The sequence below is a fragment of the Sphaeramia orbicularis genome, chromosome 13 (assembly GCF_902148855.1).
Source record: "Sphaeramia orbicularis chromosome 13, fSphaOr1.1, whole genome shotgun sequence".
Classification (NCBI taxonomy): domain Eukaryota; kingdom Metazoa; phylum Chordata; class Actinopteri; order Kurtiformes; family Apogonidae; genus Sphaeramia; species Sphaeramia orbicularis.
The window spans coordinates 40,185,698-40,213,175 of record NC_043969.1 but is presented as its reverse complement, the minus strand read 5'-3'; the positions used below and the strand labels follow the sequence as shown (position 1 = coordinate 40,213,175).

Sequence of the window (27,478 nt, the reverse complement as noted above, 5' to 3'; positions counted from 1 at the left end):
TCTTATTGAGCAAACAGTTGCATTTTTACGAATATTAAAAATAAATCTGTGTCCTATAATGAGGGGAATAAGGATGGGAAGGGAGGGGGGGCAGAGGGGTGTGTTCTGTGTGTAATGTAGGTGTAGTGTACATGTTTTGTTGTGTAATGTTGAATTTGTTTTTTCTTGCAAAATGAAAATTAAAATCAATAAAAACAGTTGATAACAAAAAATAAATAAATAAATAAATAAATCAGACATTCAGAATGCTCACCACAGACACGTCAGGGGTTAAAGGGTTAACTGCTGTCAAGAAACATCTGGTTCCCACGAAAAACACCGACTCCAACACAAACATCATATAAGCACAGATGAATCTCACATTTTGACATACAAATTAAACCTTTAGATTTAAAGTTTTTACCTCGGAGCTCCAACAGACATCTTTTATACTGTGTTTGTGAAGCTTTTATATTCAAGTCCACATTTAAACCGACCCAAATACGGACTTCTAAATCTGTATTTGCTGTTTTTGGCAGGTACTCACTCTGTAAAAAGCCCTACTCTGCATGAGACCATTTATGCTCTACTTTCCTTTATATTAACTGCTTGAATAAGAAAACGGTGGTTTGTCCCAATTTTACATTTAAGATCTTCAATAACTTTGGCTGGATCTGAATTATCTGACACCTGTAGACACCCTGTAATGACACCAAATGATAACAAACAGTAATTTGGTTGAAATAACCCTTTACTGCCACAACTTTACCTTACTGTCTACTAGGGCTGCACGATTAATCGTTAAAAGATTGCGATCTCGATTCACACATGTACACAATCTCATTTCTAAACATGGACGATTCTTAAGGCTTTTATTTCACAGGCTTCATTACAAACTAATGCCCACAAACGCCTCCTACCTCAACCAATAGTAAAGCGTCTTTACAACACATGAGCCTGCTGCTGTCGACTGCAGTTGAGTGAGGAAAGAGGGAATTACAGCAGACGAATGTCTGCGGTAAAGAGTGAAATGGATGAAAACCCCAGTGGTAGTGGGAGAGTCACCCACCTGAACTCCTGCCCAATAAAGGTTCGCTTTCGGTGGTGTTAATCTCATGTCGGTCTTCTTTTCTGTCGTCCAGATCCAACTGTCTTTTCATTTTCACTTCTCTGACTTCTGTATTCTTCTTTTCTTTTCTTTGCCGCTGATAACTCAGCCTTTAACCAAGAATCAAGTCTCACCCTTTCCAAAAATTTTATATCAAAACTAGAAAAACACTCAGAGAGCGCAGACCAGTCGTACTCCTTCCCCCCGATCACCACCAAAATTTTATCATTTGTTCCTTGTGCCAGTATCAACATTTCCTGACAATTTAATCAAATTCCTTCCATAACTTTTTGAGTTATCTTGCTAAGATAAGATAAGAAAAGATAAGATAAGATAAGATAAGATAAGATAAGATAAGAAAAGATGAGATGAGAAAAGATAAGATGAGATAAGATAAGATATGCCTTCATTAGTCCCACAAGGGGAAATTTCAGGTTTACAGCAGCAAAGTACAAGCACACAAGAGCGAAGAAGTGCAAAATGAAGACAAACACAATCAAGAAAGTTATATACATTATTTACAACTGAGCACATTCTGATTATGCCACAGGTTTATTGCACGGTTTACTATGTTGACAGACAGACAAACAAAAAATGCGCCCAACCCCACCCCACGCCCGATCACCACCAAAATTTAATCATTTGTTCCTTGTGCCAGTATCAACATTTCCTGAAAATTTCATCCAAATCCATCCATAACTTTTTGAGTTACTTTGCTAACAGACAAACAAACAAATAGCCAAACCCCGATGGCGGAAGTCAAAATTCCATTGTGCTGCTGGAAAGTTTCTTTGTGCTGCAAACTTTTACAGATCAGCTGACAGATAAATGAACCCATTTTCTTCGACAGCGGTGCAATAAACATTTTGTGAAAAAAAAATCGGGCCCGAAAATCGTGATCTCAATTCTAAGCAAAACTAGAAAAGCACTCAGAGAGCGCAGACCTCCGCCAAGTGAGATCATTCGTTCCCCCCCCCCCCCCCCCCCTTCCCCCCCGATCACCACCAAAATTTAATCATTTGTTTCTTGTGCCAGTATCAACATTTCCTGAACATTTAATCAAAATCCTTCCATAACTTTTTGAGTTATCTTGCTAACAGACAACAAACAAACAAAAAACCCTGATGAAAACATAACCTCCATAACCTAAAAATTCCATTGTGCTGCTGGGAAGTTTCTTTGCGCTGCTAACTTTCACGGATCAACTGACGTCGCTTAGCAACCAGGACCATAAGTGACCAGACTACTTGCAGAATGATATCCTCCTGAGACCCAGCGATGCATTTTTGTCCTCTGTAGTGGACAAGAGTTTCACAGCTTTACCTTAAAATGAAAAATTAAAAAATGTCCACTGCAAAGGACATTATATTAAAAAAAAATGTATCTGAAAAACCTGTTGCATCATGCTGCTTCCAATTAAGGCAATTATTTAATGTAAAATGGCAAAAATGTTTACTCACTGGGTCTCAGGAGAACATGAAAGACATGAATCAGAAGTTAAAAAAAAAAAAATATATATATATATATATATATATATATTTTTTTTTTTTTTTTTTCCTTGACAGCAGTGCAATCAACAGATTTTGAAAAAAATCATGCCAGAAAATCGTGATCTCAATCCTACACAAAAAAATCTTGATTCACATTTTTGCCAGAATCGTGCAGCCCTACTCTCTACTAACTGTCACTCTTGGGTGGGGATTAATTTTCCTGTGGTGGTAAACAAACGGTGTGGTGTTGTCACATTAAAACTACATGTTCCAGAGGGTGTATGAACTCCTGAAGATAAAGCTTTAAGCCTTGTAGCACAAATTGAGGTGAGAGATGAGGCACGTGAACCGCTGCGCAAATAGAACACTGGGAGATAAAGGTGTTATGCATGTTGGGTGCAAAGTGAGGAATCACTCTAATATCAAGTAGCATGGAGCTTTAATTGGGAGTGGAATCTGATGCACTGGAAGCCAACTCAGGGCACAGTCTGAAGTCAAGCATTTGCACATGAGCTATTCTAGTCACACTAGTCCTTTTATAGTGGTCTCAGCCAGTGTGTAAACATGGTCTGTCCACGGGCCCCAAGGCAATGAGATCAGACTGAGACCAGCTTTTCTCTGAAATCTTTCCAGGCATGGCGTTATGACACTGCAGGCATTGTCGGAGTCCAACAGAAGACTGTGGCTGGAGGCCATGGATGGCAAGGAGCCGGTGAGGAACTCTGCCCGTTTGCCTTTGAAATATTCATTTTGTTGTAGCTACTCTTTGGCGAGGATGTTTATTTTTAAGTGGTGCACTTTGAAAAAAAACATCCAAAAGTGAAATATTTGACACTTGCACCCTCTTCTGGTGGGTCCAACAGCAAACTTCTTGAATCCGTGACCTCAACCAACACTTGTTCTATTAACCCTCTGGTATCCCATCCAGCAAGGCCCTTACTAAGCACCAAGTGTGCCTTTTTCGCACACTTGTGGAATAATGCCACAAAAAAAAAAATTCAGTTTGTTTTTAATTATTTTACACTTTTTTCTATTTCACCGCAAATAAAAATACCAAATACTCAATAATTGTCACATTTTTTAACTTTTTAAATGCTGTGTTTGTAATGTAAACAAACCTTTTTTTTTTGGATGCAAAAAACCCCAAAAAATAAATTTTTTTCAGTATACTACATAAAAAGTGGATCATATATTATTTGATTTTTTTCATCCTGGCATATGTCAATGATTAACTCCAACATCAGTTAATTTGCATTATTATTTTTTGCGCCTGGTCAAATGTTCAAAAATACTAGCATCTGTCACCAAGTGTGCGTAAAATGCACACCTATAAATCAAACTATTAAATATTATATATTGATTTATTTTTCTGCTCTAATTTGATTTTATTTTTGTAAATCAAGGTCAGCCCTAATCATACAGATCAAATGGAAGAAATACTGCGTTTTAGGCACACTTGGGAGACAGATGCTAGTCTTGTAATTTTCTTTTGTTTACAAGGTGCAAATTTTAGTTGATGGCCAGAATTTTAAAGATCATACAAAAATGAACAACTTTTGAATTCTAACCTTACTTAAATTGTGAAAAATAATATGAAGTTTTTTAAAACAAAGTGCAAAGTGTGCCTAAAAGGCACACCTGGATACCGGAGGGTTAATAGACTTTCTACCCACAGCTCTGAAGTGGGAGAGAAAACAAAATTCACCTCGTTTACTGACTTTGTGTTATTTTAAAAGCAAATACTTACTTAACCTAATGCATATTTTTGTAAACTTCCCTCAGATTTACAACCTCCCTGCCATATTGAGCAAAAAGGAAGAGAGTAAGTGCCTTTTTAAAACGCTTTTCATTTCATAACGACTTTTAAAGACTAGAAATAAATCCCCCAACACAAACACACACGGTTTGCTACCTATAGCTATCCTTCTTCATTAACACAATTACTTGACATACACCCACTCAGCTGACATGGTAGAGCTTCCAGCACAGAGGTTGTATCTTATTGTATCTTATTAGTTGAACCACATGCATAAGGGAGAGCTTATTATTCCTGCATGATGCGTGGTTAACCCAGACTGTAATTGACATGTCAACTCTATTCTCATGTTGTATTACAGCGTTTCTTAATGAGGCTGGCTTTAACTTTGTAAGGAAATGCATTGACCTGGTGGAGTCGAGAGGTGAGACGTTTTAAATCTCTCAGCTTTCATCTGTCAAATGACTCGATCGTAGCCGGGCTGTGATTATGAATAACAATGTGCTTCAGTCATTAGTAGACATGACAACACCTTGTATTTGCATAAGTCTTAAGCGAACACAAAACACCTTTCATTTTCTTTTTTTTAATTTTTTTTTTTTTTTATTGTCACACAGGCATAAATACAATGGGTTTGTACCGAATTGGAGGCGTCAACTCTAAAGTACAGAAGCTGATGTCCACAGTATTTTGTGAGTAACCTTGATTGTACACATGGAAATAATTTACCCCGAAAAGCAAATTTGCATCACAAAACCTTTGCAATTTACTTCCAAACAATGTCAAACAAGTGCAAATGCGTGTCAAATCGGTAATGCATCATACTTCAACAAATACAGAATGTTTTGTTTTTGTTTTTTTTAAGTTTGGTTTATTTCGAATATGCAACAAGACGAAATAATCTTACTTAGTCCTTGGAAATAAAACGGGTATTAAGAAATCATGGAAGAAAACAAAAGAACAAAAGCAAAACGTATACATATACATGACTTCATTTGCACATTCGAAAAGCAGTGGGAGGAAGTATAATGTTAGAATGTCAAGTACAATGTTCTATAAAATGTCATGAGTGATTTGCCCTCCATAACAGCAGGTGGCACTATAGTTAATTTAAATTTACAACTGATAGTTATGTATTCTATTAAAATCAGCACGGATCACACAGGCATAAATACAATGGGTTTGTACCGAATTGGAGGCGTCAACTCCAAAGTACAGAAGCTGATGTCCACAGTATTTTGTGAGTAAAATTAATTATACATATGGAAATAATTTACCCCTAAAAGCAAACAGGCAACATGTGCATGACAAAACCCTTGCAATTTACAAACAATGTCAAACAAGTGCAAATGCGTGTCAAATCTGCAATGCTTCATCAACAAATACAGAATGTCCTATAAAATATCCTGAGTGACTCGCCCTCCGTAACAGCAGGTGGCGCTATAGTCAATTTAAAATTACAACTGATAGTAGTGGCTTTTCCATTGACCCTTAAATTGCGCAAATATCACTTGCCCATAAAAATTTACCAAATGGAAAAACGACAATTTCACCAAAACTCACCAAAGAGGTGGGGGTTTTTTTTGGTGTAGCGCAATTGGTATATCATGCAAAACTGCAACGGAAAGACCTTTTTCCGCAACTAGAGTCACGTGAAAAAAAATAATCGGATGTTGACGGACGTTACGACAAGCAAAGAAGAGTTTTAAAAGAAACATAGTGTGGTATGTGTGGACACACCAGGAAACAGAATCATTTTTTAATTTAACACGGGATCGAGGGGTAATATATAATAATAATGAATATATCTGTAAATCAACACGATATTTACATTTGTCGACATGTTTTTGGAATGACTTCTTGTGTCGTCTTGCTACAAGTACAAAAAAAACACACTTTCTACATATGTGACAATTTTTGATTCAATTGAATAATTTTCTTAGAATTACTTAAAAATTTTAAACTGTGCAAAATAGACTGTATAATACAGAATATAACATTCCTCAACAAAATCATGTGCGAAAAGGAATGAAAAACTGCATACGTATTAAATCCACCCCTGTTCTGTAATTCATTTCATCTCATATAACAAGTTATCCAGCTTTCCTATATAAAAATTACAGTAGTTATTAGTTTCTAATCATTTCTAATATTGTTAATATGTATAATTCTCTATTAAAAACATGTAACGACAGATTGATATACTTTGTCAAAAAACGTATATATATTAATGTGCATATATTTCTAAAGAAATGCTGTAGCAAAACAAGATATTCTGCTTGTAATGCAAATATTTTCTCCCAAATGTCCTGAGTAATTCATCCTCCATAGCAACAGGGGGCGCTGTAGTCAATAGAATAGAATAGAAAAGAATAGAATAGAATATCAGTGTAGCACAATGAAATATGGATATTCAACCACAAATATAAAATATTAGCGGTAGCTTAAATGTAAACCATAAATATAAACTCTGCTTTACGTATTATATACATATTTAGCTCCAAACCTTGTGCCACAGACTATGTTTGTAAACAATATATATATAGATTCTGTCAATTCTATTGGTGTGAAAATATGTAGGTCATATATTTTGATCTGTATATATCAGGGGTGTAAAACTCATTTTAGTTCAGGGGCCACATCCAGCCTAATATGATCTAAAGTGGGCCAGACCAGTAAAATAATATAAACAATAGGATAAGAACTTTTGAGTGAAAAAAGTAAATTCCGTAAAATAAAAAATACACTCAAATATGCTTAAATATCCTACAATACACACAAAAATACACTTGATTATGTTCAAAAATCCTACAATACACGCAAAAATACACTTAAATATGCTTAAATATCCTACAATACATGCAAAAATACACCTAAAATTCTGTAATTAAAATGTTTACATCTACGAATTATACTTGAACATAACATGAACAAATATGAAAAACCTGGAAATTCTTTAGTAAAATAAGTGCAATGTTAACAATATTACACGTTAGTTTATCATTATCATTATCATTATCATACAAATACACAAAACATTAAATAACAGGGAAAATCTTATTAAAATTCCACATACTTCTCTGAAGACATTTCAGATGTTCACTTTTTTTTTGTAAAAGACTAGTCGGTAAATGTGAACATTTTTGTGTAATTTTACATTCTTTACACTAAAACAAAGAGACAAATTTGCAGTTTTCATTATTTATAGTTTATTATGATAGTATTTTACTGTTTTGATCCACTTTAGAATTAACTGACCTAAAATTATTTTAACATCCTTGATTGTTAATATTTTCAGTGTAATTTTTGTATTTCACAAATTCATCCCAGGGGCCGGATTGAACCCTTTGGCGGGCCGGATTTGGCCCCCGGGCCGCATGTTTGACACCCCTGATATATATTTTCTCAGAAATCCTAATTGTACAAAAATCAGCTTGGCTTTTTTTTTGTACTTTATTTTCACACATTATAGGGATCAAATGACATCACTCACATTATATTTTGGTCCATTTTATCTTCACACTACATTTAATTCTTCTTCTATAGGCATTTTACAAGTAAGAAAATCCTGTTATTGAGCTAAAACAGTATATTTCTAGTCTAATACTGTCTATAAATTAACTTGAAGGCACCGTTTGCTCTTGGGGCGATGAATCTGTGAGAAAAACATCAGCACAAACAATATGAAAAGATTGTGCTCAAAGTCACAAGATTCTTTTTTTTTTTCCCTAATAAGACCTGCTGTATTTGTGTTCTTTAGCTTTGTGCATCTGAAAATATGCTTTGTATTTGCAAAGGAAAGTGCAATAGTGCATGATCCAGTACATCTGTTGTTTGTGGGAAAATAAGCTTTGTATTACTATTAGAAAATACAACAATACTGAAAATACTGTCTTTAAAGTGCTGGAGTCGAGTGTATTTATTATAAGGTATTGATATTTTTTTTGTTTTTGTGCGTCAGACTTGAATGGTTGGCGTTTAATTATTAGTCTTTATAGTTTTAGTTGAGTTCTTCTGTGTTGATGCTAAAGCTTTACCAAACTCACAGTGGGTAAAGAGGTCCTCCTTGTGGTGTGACAGTGTAACAGCCACTTGCCTCAGTCTACTTCTATCATCACATTATTAGATAACGCAACATAATTTCCTTACCGTCCATACAACTGAACAGGAAATGTCTGAATAATTTATTTAAGTGTCTCATAAACATGATGTCCGTCTCAGTTGGAAACCACACATTAAACTGCGAGCACGGAAATGTATGTTTAGTCGGTGTTTTTATGACTCTTTTAACCGCTTCGTCAGGCTGGAATTTAATCGTTTTCACAAACTAAAAATAAAATGTGTCTTCCAATAGCATCTAAGGCCCCGGTGGATATAGACCTGGATCCAGAGACGTGGGACAACAAAACTATCACCAGCGGTCTGAAGAATTACCTCAGGTCAGCGCGCCCTTCCAGTTGTGTGTCCTTCGCTGTCAGGAATAGTCATTACCTCCATAATGCCTCTTTGAAACCTCCCTGGTGTTAGTCATGCATTCAGAGCCGTTACTGACTCACAAAGGAAGGTGGCTGCATTAAAACCTATGTAACTCAGGGAATAAATGGCAACTGTTCTCCTTATTCACCAGGTGTCTCTCGGAGCCTCTAATGACCTTCAAGCTCCACAAAGATTTTATCATGGCTGTCAGTAAGTAATGAAAAATAATATCATAGGTTTTTCAGAACTGTTGTGTCTATGTAGATCACTGTTTGATTTCATTTCATTGATTTATTTACATATCTATTAAAAGATCCAAATGTAAAGACATTACATTTTACATTTACATTATGGGTAATGGGACACCCTGGGAAACAGAAGAGTTTTTTGAGACGGGACCCGGCACAAATAATAAACTGGAATATTTATACTTTATTTTTATCTCCATATTTTATAATAGACAAAATAAACAAACTACACTGAACAAAAATATAAACGCACCACTTTTGTTTTTGCTCCCATTTTTCATGAGCTGAACTCAAAGATCTAAAACTTTTTCTATGTACACAAAAGGCCTATTTCTCTGAAATATTGTTCATAAATTTGTCTAAATCTGTGATAGTGAGCACTTCTCTTTTGTCCTTTGCTGAGATAATCCATCCACCTCACAGGTGTGGCAGATCAAGATGCTGATTAGACAGCAGGATTATTGCACAGGTGTGACTTAGGCTGGCCACAATAAAAGGCCACTCTAAAATGTGCACTTTTACTGTATTGGGTGGTCCAGGGGGGTCAGAAAACCAGTCAGTATTTGGTGTGACCACCATTTTCCTCGCACAGTCTTCTTCATGAATTCTCTGAAACAGCTTTGGAGATGGCTTATGGTAGAGAAATGAACATTCAATTCACAGGCAAAAGCTCTGGTGGAGATTCCTGAAGTCAGCATGCCAATTGCATATTCCCTCAAAACTTGTGACATCTGTGGTATTGTGCTGTGTGATAAAACTGCACATTTTGGAGTGGCTTTTTATTGTGGCCAGCCTAAGGCACACCTGTGCAAAAATCCTGCTGTCTAATCAGCATCTTGATCTGCCACACCTGTGAGGTGGATGGATTATCTCAGCAAAGAAGAAGTGTTCACTAACACAAATTTAGACAGATTTGTAAACAATATTTGAGAGAAATAAACCTTGTGTGTACACAGAAAAAGTTTTAGATCTTTGAGTTCAGCTCATGAAAAATGGGAGCAAAAACAAAAGTGGGGCATTTATATTTTTGTTCAGTGTATTGAAAGAACCAAGTGTAAAGACATTACATTTTACATTTACATTATGTGAAATGGGACACCCTGGGAAACTGAAGAGTTTCTGAGACGGGCCCCGGCACAAAGAATAAACTGGAATATTTATACTTTATTTTTATCTCCATATTTTATAATAGACAAAATAAACAAACTAGAACCCCCCCCCCCCAAATTACCACCAAAATGTAATCATTTGTTCCTTGTGCCAGTATCAATGTTTCCTGAAATTTCATCAAAATCCCTCCATAATTAGAACTTTTTGAGTTATCTTGGTAAGGGACAGACAAACAAACAAAAAGTCTGCCCCCCGATCACCACCAAAATTTTATCATTTGTTCCTTGTGCCAATATCAACGTTTCTTTTTTTTTTTTTTTTTTTCCCAACTATATTTATTGAACATTTTCAGTGAACACGACAGACATTACAGGGTGGGGAAGCAAAATTTACAATATTTTGAGACAGGGATTGGAAGACAGTGTATGACCAATTAGTTTATTGAAAGTCATGAGAATTTATTTGCCACAAGAAAATGTACATAATAGAAAATGTTTTTATTCTATGTGTCCTCCTTCTTTCTCAATAACTGCCTTCACACGCTTCCTGAAACTTGCGCAAGTGTTCCTCAAATATTCGGGTGACAACTTCTCCCATTCTTCTTTAATAGTATCTTCCAGACTTTCTCGTAATAGTTTTGCTCATAGTCATTCTCTTCTTTCCATTATAAACAGTCTTTATGGACACTCCAACTATTTTTGAAATCTCCTTTGGTGTGACAAGTGCATTCAGCAAATCACACACTCTTTGACGTTTGCTTTCCTGATTACTCATATGGGCAAAAGTTTCTGAAAAGGTATGGATAATAGTGTTAGGTATGATTATGACATCAATATATGTTTGGTTTCAAAACAATTGACGTAGTCCCTGCTGAGAAAAAACAACTAAATGTTCATTGTAAATTTTGCTTCCCCACCCCGTATATCAATTCGTAACAGTCAATGCACAATCAAGAATGACATATCTGACTGTCAACACCCATCCCTTCCAACCCACCCAACCCACAGGCCAAAAAACCCCCCCAAAAAATCAATAAATCAATAAATAAAAAAGTAAGGAAAAACATAAAAGAAAATCAAAAACAGAAACCATAAATAATGATAAAGGAACTCAAATCGTAAAGGTAAAAAAAAAAAAAAAAAGGTAGTATAGTACACAGAAATAAGAGACGTATCAACATTTCTTTAAAGGTGCGGGAGACTTTCATGACCAGTTTTTCATCAAATTTGTCAAACCTCAGTCATATCCTCAGTATCATGAATCTGTAAGTCTTTCTGTGATTACTCACCTGAATCTCTTGCATTACGGTGAACAGTTTCTTAGTGCCATCCACCATAAACAAAACCATGTATTTACAAACAGAGCTGGGAGGTAACTCGGGCATCTTCGGAATTTTGTCGCAACGTACATTGCAGGAAGCGAAGGCTCACACCACCGCCTGACACCGGCAGCGGCAGTGCGACCATATGATATTATATGGAGGAAACAAACACGACTTGGAAACGGCTGGAGGAATATGCATAAAGGGAAAGGAGCTCCTGCCGCTGCCAGAAGGCGGGGCAAACTGCTGTTTCCCACAATGCACATCGCAACAAAATTCCAAAAAATGCCCAAAACAATAATAAACATATGGTTTGTTTATGGTGGATGACACTTCGAAATTGTTCACTGTAATGCAGGAGATTCAGGTGTGTAATCACAGAAAGACTTACAGATTCACGATACTGAGGATATGACTGAGGTTTTACAGATTTGATGAAAAATTGGTCACAAAAGTCTCCCGCACCTTTAAAATTTCATGAAAATCCATCCATAACTTTTTGTGTTATCTTGCTAACAGACTAACAAACAAACAAACAGACAAACTAGAAAAGCACTCGGAGAACGCAGACCTCTGCCAAAGCAGATCAGCCCCCAGGAATTTACCCATAAAGACCCAGAACAACTTCTATGGCAGCTCTTGAATGGATTTTTCTCTCTTTTTTAACCTTTTAAGGGATTTGTCACCATTTATTATATTATCCTATGTATTTTTGCATTATTCAGTGTAAATTACAGTCACAGAAATAATTATTCGACCATCAAAAGTCATCAAAAACAAAAACAGCGGTTATGTTTTTATCCTAAGTACTAACTCCTGTGTGTATCATGTGACTAAAACAGACAAAAGAAAATACGGAATGCCTAAAAGCACTGTTTTTGTCAGTACAATGACAGAGATATGGATGTAAGAACTGAAGTGATTTTGGCTATTATCAAGAAAACATGGAAAATGGATCAATATCAGCTCTGAAATTAAACTATTATGAGCTATTTGTGTTATTATCATTATATTTGTCCAAACAAATGTACCTTTAGTTGTACCAGGCATTAAAATGAACAAAAAATTGAAGAAAACAAGGGGTGGTCTAATCATTTTTTCCGTGACTGTATGTATTTTCCCCCATGTTTAATTGACTGTTCATGTAGATTTTCATGAAAACTTTGAGTAGATTCAAAGGTTATTATCTAAAAACACAGAAAAATGAAGAAAATATGACTCTTTCATCAAAATACATCATTAACTGAACATAAAAACAAGCCTCAAAAACCACTGTCATTGATCCGACTCCATGGGTTTTCCTTGTGAATCAATGTTGTAGAAGATGACGGTGTTTCCACGGTAACTAGGGAGCCTCTGAACGTCCAAATGGGTCACATCTGATGACCATGAAAAGATGACAAACTACAGTTTACACCAATTATTGACATGTATTGATAGGATTAATGGATCAACAGGCATTAAACATTTAAGATCAGTAGATGGTTTTGGTCGTCGGTGGCTGTTTGGGTCTTTATGGGTTAATCAAGCTAAAACCCTGTATTTTTTTATTTAATTTTTTTTTTTTTCAAATATACTGTATTTGTTGCAGAAAAAAAGAATGTTTTAAACTGTTAAATCTGGCTTATTCAGTAATAATATATAAATGATTTTAAACCACTTGTCTCCCACGCTTTGCATTAGTGCATTACTTTTCAAAGTGATTGAACTTGAAGCGAACTGCATTTGAGATTTTTTTTCGTTAATTCAGCTTCGAGTGCACTGTAGGCCTTTGCATGGAAATCAAATGAGCAACAATTGTTCCACTTAAACCATTTCCATCTCAGATCGTGGCTGCGTGCCATGTGCATCAAATTACTCACATTTCATGTCAAACCGAGAAGTTAAATGGTTTAACAAGCTCATTTTCTCGTTGCTGTTATTATTTATACTGCCACCATAATTTCAAGTACATTTTCTGTATTTGACAAATTGTTTTTCTGGAACTTTATAGAGCAGCATTCCACTTTGCCGGTCTTGTACTTGCACCATGCTAATGTTAATCTGATTACAGTACTTACAGAAACACATTCTCACTGATGTCCATTTGCTGTTTCTCAGAGTCTGATGACCAGAACTACAGAGTGTGCGCCGTTCATGCCTTGGTTCACAAGCTGCCGGAGAGGAACAGGGAAATGCTGGAGCTTCTAATAAAACACCTCGTCACGTACGTGTTCCTGTAAAGAATCAGTAACACTGAGGAGATAAAAATGGTTTGAGCTGATTAGACTGTCTTCACAGTTCAGGGACACCTCAGTGCATTTGTAGGTGTCTTTAAAAACTGTCAGCAGTGACTGAAGACTGACTGCATGCAGATGAGATGACGATTATCAGCAGAGAACAGGAGTCGCTTTTCCATTGACAATCAAATTACACAAATATAACTTGCGCATAAAAATTTACCTAATGGAAAAACGACAATTTGGCCAAAAGTCTCATTTTTCGATTAAAAGTTTTTGCGCTGGCAAGAGGAGGTTTTTGGGGCGTAGCGCAAATGGTATATCATGCAAAACTGCAATGGAAAGACCTATTTTTGCAACTAGAGTCAGGTGAATTAAATAAAAAGAATGTTGACATATGTTACAACAAGCAAAGAAGAAGAAGAAACATGTCGCGGTATGTATGGACACACCAGGAAACCCAATCATTTTTTAATTTAGTACGAGATAGAGGGGTAATATATAATGATAATGAATATATCTGTAAATCAGTGGTTCCCAACCTTTTTTGGTTCATGACCCCATTTTTTTTTTTTCCAACCTTTGTTTATTTGGAGTTTTATCAAAATTGGGCAATACAAATATCGTATCATATGTGACATCAGTTGAAAATAAATTGTTGCACGATTTCCTTTTTTTTTTTTTTTTTTTTACATGCAAACAAACACAAGAACAAGTACACCAACCTTCTCCATTAACAAAAACACACAAAACAAAACAAAAAAGTCTTGAAAGGTTCACATTTAGAATATCAATGCGGTATGTGCTACAATAATAAGTACAGAACCAGCTTTTACATCTGTACCAACATCTAATGACTAAGTAGTCGCTTTTCCATTGACCCTCAAATTGTGCATAAAATTGACCAAATGGAAAAACAACAATTTAACAAAAACTCTCATTTTTCGCTTAAAAGTTTTTGCCCTGGTAAGCGGGTGTAGCACAATTGGTATATCACGCTAAACTGCAATGGAAAGACCTTTTCCACAACTAGAGTCATGTGAATAAAAAAAAAAACAGATGTTGACGGACGTTACAACAAGCGAAGAAGAAGAGTTTTAAAAGAAACATGGTGCGCTATGTGTGAACACACCAGGAAACTGAATTGTTTTTTTAATTTAGTATGGAATAGAGGGGTAATATATAATAATAATGAATATATCTGTAAATTAACATGATATTTACGTCCGTCGTCATGTTTATGGAATGACTTCTCGTGTCATCTCGCGATAATAAATAAACAAATCATCGCAATTGTGATTTAATGGAAAAACTGACATTATGCACTTCTTTTTTTTGGCATTTAGTAAATATCGGTAAAGTTTTGCACAGATGTCCAATGGAAAAGCAACTACTGTTTTACTGGGATGTTAACGCTCACTTCCTCTATGTGCAGAGTCTCCGCCCAAAACCAGTTCAACCTGATGACGGTGTCCAACCTGGGGGTCATCTTTGGACCAACGCTGATGAGGTCGCAGGAGGAGACTGTGGCTGCCATGATGAACATTAAGTTCCAGAACATTGTGGTGGAAATACTTATTGAGAACTTTACGAAGGTATTGTTTTGGTTTTGGGTGTGTAGTGAGTTTGGCTGCACTATTTCACCCATTCTTTCTACATTTATTTCTTATTTTAATGGCCATTTATGCCAAAATTACTGACACACCGAAAAAAATTAAAATCTTACCAAGTGTATTTTTCTCATTTCTAGTCTAATTATCTCATCACACTTAAATAAGACATAATCATCTAAAGAGTAACTTTTCAGTGAGATATAAAAACATATTTTTAAAATCTTATTTCAAGAAATCTTACGAAGATAATTTTCACTTTTTTCATTGGCAGATTTTTTTGCTTGAATTAAGCAAAAAAAAATCTTGAATTAAGCAAAAAAATATTTCCCAATGGAACAAGTGAAAATTATCATGATCAGATTTCTTGAAGTAGGATTTTCATGATCTATTGTCTAACAATTAGTTTTTATATTTCACTGAAAAGTTACTCTTTAGGTCGAGGGTCTCAAACATGCGGCCCAGGGGCCAAATGCCAAAGGTTTCAATCCAGCCCGTGGGATGAATTTGCAAAGTGCAAAAATTCCACAGTCAAGGCTGTGGAACTCATTTTAGTTCAGGTTCCGCATACAGACCAATATGAACTCTAATAAAATAATAGCATAATAACCTACAAAAAATAATGACTCCATATTTTCTTCTCGGTTTGATGCGAAAAAACAAAACAAAACAAAACATTATGCCTATAAATAATGACAAATTTCTGTCTTTGTTTTAGTGCAAAAAATAACATTAAATTATGAAAATATTTACATTCACAAACTACTCTGCAACAATAAAATGGGAATAACCTGAACAAATACGAACACAACCTGAAATGTCTAAAGAAAATTAAGCACAATTTTAACAATTTTCTGCCTCTTACTTAAGTGTTTAATGTCTTTGTAACTCCAAATCATAATGCACATGTATAAATGATAAGTGGAGGCATGATATTGTTTAAATTGCACTTATTTTTCTTTCAAATTTCATTTTTTTCCGGTTATTCACATTTTTTTTTCTTCTGAGAGTTTATAAAAGTAAGTATTTTCATAATTTAATGGGGTTTTTTGCATTAAAACAAAGACAAAAATTTGAAGTTGAGTTGCCATTATTTATCGGTTATTATGCTATTATTTTACTGATCTGGCCCACTTGAGATCAAATCGGGCTGAATGTGGCCCCTGAAAGAAAATGAGTTTGAGACCCCTGCTTTAGGTGATTATGTGTTATTTTAAGTGTGATGAGATATTTGGACTAGAAATGAGAAAAATACATTTGGCAAGATTTAGATTTTTGCAGTGTATAAATGACACTCCTCAATCTACATCTGAAAAATCATGTATACGTCACCTGTATAGAATAGAATAGAATAGAATAGAATAGAATAGAATAGAATAGAATAGAATAGAATATCAGTGTAGCACAAGGAAATTTGGATATTCAACCACAAATGTAAAATATTAGTGGTAGCCTAAATGTAAACCATAAATATAAACTCTACATATTTTATACATATATCAGCTACAAACTGTGTGCTATAGACTATATTCAGAAGGAAAATATATATGGATTCTGTCTATTTTATTGGTGTGTCGATCTGCAGCTGCATTTCGTACAAATATGTAGGCCGAATATATGAATCCATATGTATTTCTTCAACAGGAGACATACCTGAATAGGAACAGAAATTATGCTTGTTTTAGTAAACATATAATATCTTAAAATATTAGCCAGTTTTTAGTCTAAATACTACATTTTGAAATTACATAAAACTAGTTATCTAGCAGTGAAAAGTTGAAATTGTAAGCTAAACATGAGCTATAGTTTAGCTAAAAAAGCTAAATACTAAAAAAGTTTAAATCAGCAGAATTTCTACAGCAGCAAATGAATTGCCTGTAAGTAGGAATAAGAGACTTAACCATTAGGTAAATGGTATTAACTGTTCATAAATGTATTATTAACATATATTTTTGTAAAATGGCTACCTAGCTAAACAACATTTAACACAACAAACATTTAAAACTGTTAGCTTGTCAGAGGTAATGAAAGCGCTTATGCTAACGAACATGATAAACACTAGACAAATTTAATCAAAAAAGCTACAATGAAAGAATTAATATTTAGCATTTAATAGTAATAGTAGTAGTAGAGATAATACTAAAGAATCATGTTAGTACTTCATATTTACATGATTTTTTTTTTTTTTTTTTTATAAAGCCACCACTGAAAATAACTGGTTAGGCTTTTATTAGCATACAGATGCTAACACTAGCAGGTCAGGTTTGATGCTACTTCAACACTTTAACATGCTTTTTCATAGAAATTGTCAAATCTGCATAGATAATGTTATTGTATTGTGGATTTTAATAAGCATTTCACCTAAATACATAGTGTACATTATTAAAATTCATGACAGTGTATTAAAGTCGACATATTTTTTAGTTTGCATCTATGTATATTAATATTATATTTGTTGCAGTAATGGTTATATGTTGTACGACAGTTGTGGACCCCGTGGTGCTCTGCGTATTTGAATCCTTAAAATAAAAAGTTAACACATTTAATTAGTTTTTGAGCTCCATTGGACACTTTTTAGTTGACTAATCATTGCTCTTGTGTGAACCTCCAGGTTTTTCGCCAGCCTCCAGACCCTAACGTGCCCCTTCCCCAACCCCAGAGTCGTCCTGGCTCTCGCCGGAGCAGGGCCATCTGTCTGTCAACTGGACCCAGGAAGCCCCGCAGCATCTACACCCCAACACTGTGCCTGGCAGATGCAGAAAGTGAGTACCATCCACAGGCCATCGCACCACTGTTCGCCAAAAGCCACATGTAGCCTTTAATAAATCTCAAAACTCTGTCATCCCAGTGTTTTGACAGATTCACCTCAGATTAGCTCACATCACCTTTACATGACTAGAACTTCTTAACCCCAACACTTCTGGACTGGACGACTGTTGTGAATGAAATTTATGACATGGAAAGACGGACCTTCTCATTAAGACTCACTGTTGATAAATGTAAAAAAATATTGGGGAAAAATGGAATGTGTATGTTATGCTGCGTTCCGGGCTGGTTTTTGAGCCCGTAAGTCGTGACTTCCAACCACGACTCACGACTTTGTAACGTTCCAGGCAAGTCACGGCAAACTGTTTAAGGGCAAGGAATTGTGGTAGCTAGATGTAAACAAACCAGCATGGCGGACCATAGGTTAGGCTCATTTACAATCATTTCTATCACTAAAGGTGTTTGTTCTTTGCTTATTTGAGGGAAACAGAGGAGATAAAACGGCGCATAAGGCAAGAGAAGCTGCTATACCTTTTTATATTATGTTATTTATATATTTGGATATGTATTTGGTAATCATTTATTCTTGCACTCAATGGACTGAAAACTAGCTAACACTAGAGTAGCTGCTGATTGTGCAGAACATTTGCAGATAAATAATGTCAGAGCAATACCTTGTTTTAAAAAACAATTTGCATAAACACCACATCCATGGGGGCCGCCATTGTTGTTTCATGGGCTTCGTGACGTCAGAGCTCAGAACTGGGAGTACATCGGTCTAGTACGAGTTCATAGGTGGAACGTCACGGGTTTGACTGCCATTCCAGTGCATTTTCACCGGTAGAAGGTTGGAAAAACACAAGTTACGTGTTGCCTGGCATGCAGTATTAATCAAAGAAATCCTTGAACCTGTATAATCTTATCCTAATTTGCCCTGAACCTGTCTTTTGTATGCCTGTATTTTGTTTGTCTGGAGATTGAACCTGGAAGCTCTAATTGCTGTGGTTTGTCTTTTCAAGGTTCAAGGTTACTTTATTTGTACCCGTGGGTAGATTTGTTTTGGAGTCGAGGTGATTGCTTTGGCATTACCGCAAGACCTACATTGAATATGTTAGGCAAGTACTTAATTGAGCTTATAGACAGGACAGAAAGTGTTCAGTGTTCCACCATTCATCAGTATAGCAGCATGGATAAGTAAAAGAATAAAATAAATAAATAAGATCAAATAATTAAAAACAAGATGCAATAAAACATAATAAAACCCAGAGAGGATAAAAACAGTCCAGGATAAAAAAAACCAGGATAAGAACATAAAATTTAAAAATTTGTAGTCACAATAATAACACTGGGTTACAAAAAAGTGTTTTTTGCAAGTTGTCCAGGTTTTTTCAACTGAATTAGGACCATTTTGCACCGCTAAATCCAAAAATGACATGTGTTTTTCTCAATCAGGTCAGGTTGTTTTGCTAATTTGATTTTGAAAAATTTGATCTTCTCACAAAATATAATAATTAATACTAAAGTAAGATTGGTAAGCACACTTTATGAAACTTGTGACTTGATTCCTGTTAGGTACAATGGTGTATTCACCGCAGATGTAGCAGAATACGTCAGGCTTATTTTTGCAAGATCTTCTAGTCGAAGCCATTTCATTCACCTGTAATATTAAAAAAAAACATTAATTATAAATTGGCAAAAGTAAAATCTTCAGAACTCGTTTATTGCAAGAAATATGAAAGAATTTTGTATCATATGATGTGAAAATGCCCATAAATGTAAGCAAAAATGTTAAAAAGCCAATATGTAGCATAGTTCAGAAAGTTGACCTGATTGAGCAAAATTAATGTGATTTTTGGATTCAGCACACCAAAATTATCCTAAATCAGCTCAAAAAACTTAAACAATAAATTTGTTGTTGACCAGTGTAATAAATAGAGCAAAGGAATAGAATAAATAACTAAAATAAGTTAATAAAGTGCAATGTCACTATTTCTTATTGAGCTCAGTGACAGCGACAGGAACAAAGCTGTTTTTTGTTTGTTTGTTTTATTTTTTTGTTTATTTTGTCTATTATAAAATATGGAGAAAAAAAATAAAGTATAAAAAAAAAAAAAAAGAATTTCTTAAAAGACAGCCATTTTCTCAAACAACCCCGACCTCCCTCAGCAGGTTTTAATGAGGGCCTTGCGTGCCTCTCCTCTGGCCCCTGCATAGGTGACACTTTCAGCAGCAGTCGAAGCAGTACCCCCATGGGCAGCATGGAGTCCCTGTCATCCCACTCCTCTGAGCAGAACAGCTTCTCCAAAACCGCCTCCTCCGCTCAGGCCAAGGACAAGTCTCTGCTGGACCTCCGCCAGACGCCGTCACAGCTCTCCAACGGCCCCGGGAACAACGCCGTGTGTGTCAGCAGCCCCGAGTCCAGCTCCAGGGAGGACGCAGGGCGTACAGATGGAGAGTCAGAGGACGCCCTCAGCCTGTCCTCGGTCAGCATCACGTCCAGGCAGTCCGCCGCCCCCAAAAAGGCGCCACATAGCCGAGCGGACCTCAACCCCATACGTTTGAGCCGCTCTGCTGCTGAAGGTAAGGAAATCCACCGGTAATGCAGGTTAATCCTCCCTGTGATGAGTCCAACAGTTTTATTTTTTTTAACCTCATGAATGAAAAGAGGAGAAAAGAGATAATGAGTCTAAACACCCTTGACTGATAAGGGCCCTCAAAAATACTAGAACTTAGTCTGTTTTTTTTTCTTTAATTTTATCAAGGTTATTACATACTCCGCAAGAACAGAATGATTTGTTCTCTCAACCAGGGCTTGTTCTCGACACATCATTCAGGCAGAAGTTTTTTTTCTCTTGTAGTGTCCGAGAACTACTGTGTGATTGGCCAGAAATTGGAAGTGGGCATGGTTAAAAAAAGGTATAAGGTGAACTCACTTTGATATCTTTGTAGGGAAATTCAGTCTCTGCATTTTGCCCATCCCTATACACACACAGTACATAGCATTAGCGTTAGCATTAGCATCAACACATAGTACACATTGGTATCGGTGAGTTGCCATAGAAAAGCCTCAGGGACAAACTCCCAAAGCACAAATAAATATATTTGTTCTTTGCATTAGTTTAGTTTTGTTTTTGGCAAAAAAGAATAAAACCTGTCGGCCTCTGACTCCTACCTCCCCCCTCCTTATTTCAAGATATGGTTTGTTCATGGTGCCAGAGCTCCTAGCTCATGCCAGTAAACATACTTCCATCCAAAAAGTAAAATTATATTTGGTTTGTATTTGTATATCAATGTAAAAAAAAAACTTATACTGTTAAGGTTTTTACGTACTCTGCAAGAACAGAGAAATTTGTTCTCTCAACATATCATCTGAGGAAAACATTTTTTTCATGTCTGGGAACTAATGTGTGATTGGTCGAACATTAGAAGTGGGCATTGTTAACCCTATAACGCCAAATGTATTGTAATTGAATTTTGAAGCCCTCTACATGATCAGTGTGATTTTTTTTTCTTGAAAAACCTGATGTATACAATTAGATACATGCAATACATGGATAATCAACCAGGGGGAGGAATTCATTCACCAGAGGCCTTTCCAGTGACACTACAAGACTGTCATTAATAAGGAAGGAGGAAGAACATTGACAATTTTAAAAAGGAATTACCAGTTTGTTAGACATGTTTGTGTTATATTGTGTTTTTGTTTGTTCAAAAATAGTAATATTTGAGCATTGAGACCCAATGTATCAAATATGATACAAAATTGAAACTCATACATGGAAATTGGTATTTGAAAAAAATTTTTTTTGGAGTTGTTCAGATGGGCCAATAAAGGCTCTAGTTTCAAAGAACTGGAATTTTCTGTCAGTGATTTAATGGTTCAGCATTTACAAGGTTAAAAAAAAGCTTAAAGGTTAACTCACTTTATTATCGATGTAGGGAAATTCCATCTTTTGGATTTTACCTACCCATTTTACCCATACACAGTACATACCTTAGCATTAGCAATTAGCATCAACACGTAGTGCACATTAGTATCAGTGAGCTGCTGTTAAGAGGGCTCAGAGACAAACTCCCAAGGCACAAATAAATGCATTTGTTCTTTGCGTTAGTTTTGTTTTTAGAAAAAAGAATAAAAGTTAGTCCCCCTCCCCCCTTCTTATTTCGATATGGTTTGTTCCGGGTGCCAAAGCTCCTGGCTGATACTAGTAGATCCAACAAAAAGAAAAAAAAAAAGTTAAACTATATTTTGTTTGTATTTGTATATCAATAAACAAAATTTAAAACTGTTATCATTAAAAAAATATTACTCATTACTCATCAGTCTTGCACAAAATAATACAATCTATTATAAGCACAATATTGACCCATGCCTGCACAGTGTTACATTTTAGGGTTTGCATGTTTTGGAGCATTGAATTAATGGGGCCCAAAGTGATATTTTTTTCACGGGGCTGCAAATCCCTGATACTGAAGTTCAGAAAATAGTCATGAACTTTCCCTTAAGCCCCGATGCTGCACTCGATAATGGCATCTATGAACAATCTATAAACAGGCGTTGAAATATCATTTCTGCAGTTTCTTTTCTGCAGTGTGAGGCAAGTGAAAGTGGTTTTAGGAGCTAACTGTTGTGTCATTTATTCAGAGCCAAAAGTCATTACTTCAATCTCTCCCTCAAGGCCACAGGAGCTGCTCCGGCTCTGTCCAAAGTCTATCAACACTGGAGCCCAAAGAGAGTTTAAAGCCTTCTGAGCTCCCTAACCTGCCACCGAAAGATGTGATTCGTCGCCGGATGGACTCGTCACCCAGCAACGGCTACCAAAGACCAGGATCAGTGTAAATACTTCAATAAGTGCTGCTCTGAAAATAGATTAATAGTCACATTTATCAAGCTTTTCTTGCAAATAGTCACTGTTTCCAGATGATCTGATGTGAATATTTATTTATTCTCTTTTTCTAACATCCTTGGAAATACAATGCCTTGGGGTCCTCAGGCTGGTTTTCTTAAAAAAACAAAAAAAACAAAAGCAATTTCGAGCTGTTAACTCACCCATTTCGCTCTTATAGACAAAACAACACCCAGATTAAAGGTGGAGGGAGCAGTTCTAATGCAATACACTTTTTGTCAAATTCAGCGAATATGTCCTCGCGGTCTGTTGTTCGATGTGAGCGCTGAAACTAATCCAGTGTTTGTACACAGGCCTGGCTCTGCAATTTGGGAAAGATAAAGTGGTTTGGACAAATCCACAAAAAACTATTCCAGTTAATCAGCAAAATAGGGGAAAGGGAGCGGTGTGATGGAAAACTGGCTAATGCTAAAAATGGAGATTGCAGAGATGCATTCTCAGTCAGATAAACAGAAAGTGAAGAAGAGTTGTTTGTTCTGATCAGGCAATGGGTGGAAACCATGTTATGCCTTTATTGTTCACTCATAGAAATACTCTGAAATTCAAAATTTCAACCTTAGTGTGTTATTGGAGGACCTAACAAGACCTTATTACTTTTGTGAAATTTTTCAGAAATTTTTTTTATGTAGAAAATCAAGGTCAATGAATTTACCATATTTGGTTCTTTACCAGTAAGTGGCAAAAAATAAATAAAAAATCCAAGAGGTAAGTATAAAAAATACAAGAAAAACACATGCAAGTTGAAAGGAACATGTATTTTTAGAACATTAGAACAACATAAGTGCTGATCCAGACACTTGTCAACATCCACATTGTCCCTTTGAACATGGAGGACAATTTCGAGTTTCCATCATTTATACATAAGAAAAACACATGGAAGGTGAAAGGAACATGTATTTTAGAACATTTGAACATCACTTTTATAGCATTACAACAACATAAGTATCCTGTCCACATCCCCATTATCCCTTTGAACATCATTCCTTACATTAGTACCATTACTTCATGGTACCTAACAAAGCAGGTACACTCACTGTTCATGCAGAGGTGGACCTTACAGACCCTGGAGACCACATTGGACCTGAGATTGTTGACTCACTGTCGTCACTGGAACTGTTGATGTCACTGTCTTGTATTGTATGCGGAAATTACCCAAAAATAGTCACTTGTTCAATAAAGGGTTAAAGCTGTTACGTAACATTATATCAAATTAAAATGACAGAAAACAAGGCATATGCTATAATAATAATAATAATAATAATAATAATAATGATGATGATGATGATGATGATGATGATAATAATAATAATAATAAGTTATTTTTGTAATGAGCAACAGTACTGTGCATTAAAAATATATGGGAGTAGAAGTATGCAATTGAGTGAGGAAATATGGTAAACAGAATAAAAAATACTCACTAAAGTATAAATTCTCCCAAAACATACTTGAGTACAGTAGTGAAATATTACTTTGTTACTATACAACAATGACACATATATGTTAGGGGTTAATTTCCACATCACCAGTGGTCCACAGGTTACACTAGTCCTGTGCAAATAGACCTTAACCCATAAAGACCCAAACATGCACCAGCAACCAAAACTATCTACTGATCTAAACTGTTTAATACCCATTGATCCGCTAATAAAATAAAAGGAACATGTATTTAGAACAGTAGAACATCAGTGCTGATCCAGACCCCTGTCCACATCCACATTATCCCTTTGAACATCATTCCTTACATTACCACCATTACTTTATGGTACCGAACAAAGCAGGTACACTCACTGTTCAATGCAGAGGTGGACCTTACAGACCCTGTTGCTGTCACTGTTTTGTATTGTTTGCGGAAATGACCAAAAATAGTCACTTGTCCAATAAAGGGTTAAAGCTGTTACGTAACATTATATCACATTAAAATGACAGAACGTGCAAATAGACTTTAACCCATAAAGACCCAAACATGCACCAGCAACCAAAACCATCTACTGATCTAAAGTTTAGATCAGTAGATGGTTTTGGTCGCTGTTTAGATTACCGTATTTTCCGGACTATAAGTCGCACTTTTTTTCATAGTTTGGCCGGGGGTGCGACTTATACTCCGGAGCGACTTATATGTGAAATTACTAACACATTATTATATAATTTCACATGTTCGTTATTTTCACACTGACAGCCACAAGAGGGCGCTCTAGGCTTGTGTACCTGTACCTGCTACTTCTGTACCACTGAAAATTTAAAATTTCAACGTTACCGGTAACTTATAAAGACAGCTGAGAAGGGCTGAAAAGAATGCCATCAAAAAGAAAATCATATTCTGCAGATTACAAGCTGCAGGTAGTGAAATATGCAGCCGAAAACGGTAATCGAGCAGCAGAAAGAAAGTTTGGAGTGAGTGAGAAACTTGTGAGGGACTGGCAAAAAGCGGAGGTTACTCTTACTGCAATGAAGAAAACAAAAAAAGCTAATCGCGGGCGAAAAGCTAGGTGGCCACAGCTAGAGGAACGAGTTTGCACATGAGTGCTGGAACGACGTGCTGCTGGGAGAGGCTTGTCAACAGTGCAGTTGCGTCTCCACCCCCGGGTAGTTGCCAAGGAGATGAATATAAATGACTTTGCGGGAGGACCTTCTTAGTGTTACCGCTTCATGCAACGCAACCGCCTCTCTATCAGAGCAAGGATGCAAAATGCGACTTATATTCCAGTGCGACTTATATATGTTTTTTTCTTCTTTATTATGCATTTTTTGGCTGGTGCGACTTATACTCCGGAGCGACTTATAGTCCGAAAAATACGGTAGTTTAGATTCGAAACCGTTTAATACCTGAAAAAGATTGATGTTTTTTCTCATTATTTATGAATGAAATGGCGAAAAAGTATTTTTCCACAGAGCAGATGAGACACATATTGTCTTATTTCAACTAATGGTGGACTATCAATATTAACCCATAAAGACCCTAACAGCCACTGGCAACCAAAACCATCTACTGATCTAAAATATTTACCCTTTCATGCATGAATTGTGAGAACCTTAGTCAAGATTTTTTTCTTCAGTGTTTTTATTCCTCCTTAGGCATGAAAAGAAACAATGTGATCAAGTTAATCTTTTTTTTTTTTCTATGGAGTTACAAAAATATCCATGCATTTAATTTTTGAAGAAAAGAAATCTGTGTGAAACCCAATATCAGAAAGTGATATGAAAACAATGAAATAAAAAACATTTTTAATGCTGCTAATCTGATGTCTTCTCACATTTTAACATATTCTAATGCTAGTAATTACTCACTTCATGGAGATAATATGCAAAAAAAAAAAACCATCTTGTCTAACAAATAACAATTGATTTACACTAAAACATGTTAGTGCAGATAAGGTTTATCAAAAACAGCAAAGTTACAGTAATGGTATGAAAGTCAGGGTATGAGATGGCGCATAAGTGTCCACTGTGTTGGCTGATATGGAACTAAAACAACAAAACCCATGAATATACAAGAGAACAGCTGGAGAAGAACTGTCCACTGTAGTGACTTATGCATGAAAGGGTTAATAACTTCTGAACCACTAAACCTATTAATACTTGCGAATAATTGTTATAAAATGCAGTTTTTCATCTTTTCATGGTCATCAGATATGACCCATTTGGACGTTCAGAGGCTTCGTAGTTACCGTGGAAACACCGTTATCTTCTCCAACATTCATTCACCAGTAAATCTTACGGAGTTTGATAAATAACGATGGTCCTACACATTGGTTTTATGTTCGGTTAATGAGTCACTTTTTCCTTCAGTTTTCTCAGTTTTTTTGGTATAATAACTGTTTAAAAATAAGAAATGTTAGACTGAGAAAAAAATCATTTGGGGAACAACCACAAAAGTCGCACTGGGTCTTTATGGGTTAAATTAATGTTTAGCATTAGCTTCGCCGTCATCCACCCACGTCCAACCTTTTGTCTAAATCCAAAACACTTCATATCCAGTGAGTGTCATAAATGAGGGTTAATCCACGGCTTATAGGCTTATACGCAGTGTTGTTTTTTCTTTCCTACAAATGAATTTACTCAACTTCACCTTTAATCCGTAAACACACAGTCACATAGGTAAGTATTTGCTGGTTGCAGTCCTGACAGATTTGATACTGTATATACAGGACATGTCATGGGAGTGTTTATGTGTGCAGTTTCATAAACCCCTGCTAAAATAACTACAAGTCTATACGGCCTGAGGACAACGGTTCAGCAACATTTCTGTGTCTTCCTGCCTACCTCTGCGTCTCCCCTCTGGGTCGTCATCCTCCTCCTCCGTCTGTTTATGAGCGCTGAGCATTGAGAGGTCTCGAGGATCAGAGGAGTATGTGCGAGGAGATTTATGTCTTTTCCTCTCTGGTGGGAGAGCTGGCTTTAATTACGCTGTGCCTTCTCTGGGGTTGATGTGACCCAGCAGCAGTCTGCACTCATTCTCCCGGGACAAATAGATTGTTTAACTTGTCATGT

The 27,478-nt window shown here is 36.0% G+C and overlaps 1 protein-coding gene across 6 annotated transcripts in view; it reads left to right on the top strand.

Annotated features, from left to right (window-relative positions):
• arhgap42b (Rho GTPase activating protein 42b) overlaps positions 1–27,478 on the top strand; it is a 313,806-nt gene that overhangs the window by 272,957 nt on the left and 13,371 nt on the right. For 2 of the 6 annotated variants that reach the window (XM_030151784.1, XM_030151781.1), the window contains 11 exons: positions 3,211–3,289; positions 4,360–4,399; positions 4,695–4,757; positions 4,951–5,025; positions 8,688–8,772; positions 8,961–9,019; positions 13,589–13,694; positions 15,143–15,302; positions 17,929–18,079; positions 20,298–20,663; positions 22,763–22,919. In XM_030151784.1, coding sequence (XP_030007644.1) covers positions 3,211–3,289; positions 4,360–4,399; positions 4,695–4,757; positions 4,951–5,025; positions 8,688–8,772; positions 8,961–9,019; positions 13,589–13,694; positions 15,143–15,302; positions 17,929–18,079; positions 20,298–20,663; positions 22,763–22,919 — 1,341 coding nt within the window. Of the gene's footprint in view, positions 1–3,210; positions 3,290–4,359; positions 4,400–4,694; positions 4,758–4,950; positions 5,026–5,498; positions 5,574–8,687; positions 8,773–8,960; positions 9,020–13,588; positions 13,695–15,142; positions 15,303–17,928; positions 18,080–20,285; positions 20,664–22,762; positions 22,920–27,478 lie in introns of all 6 variants that reach the window. The other 4 variants (XM_030151783.1, XM_030151779.1, XM_030151782.1 and 1 more) reach the window with 3 other exon arrangements.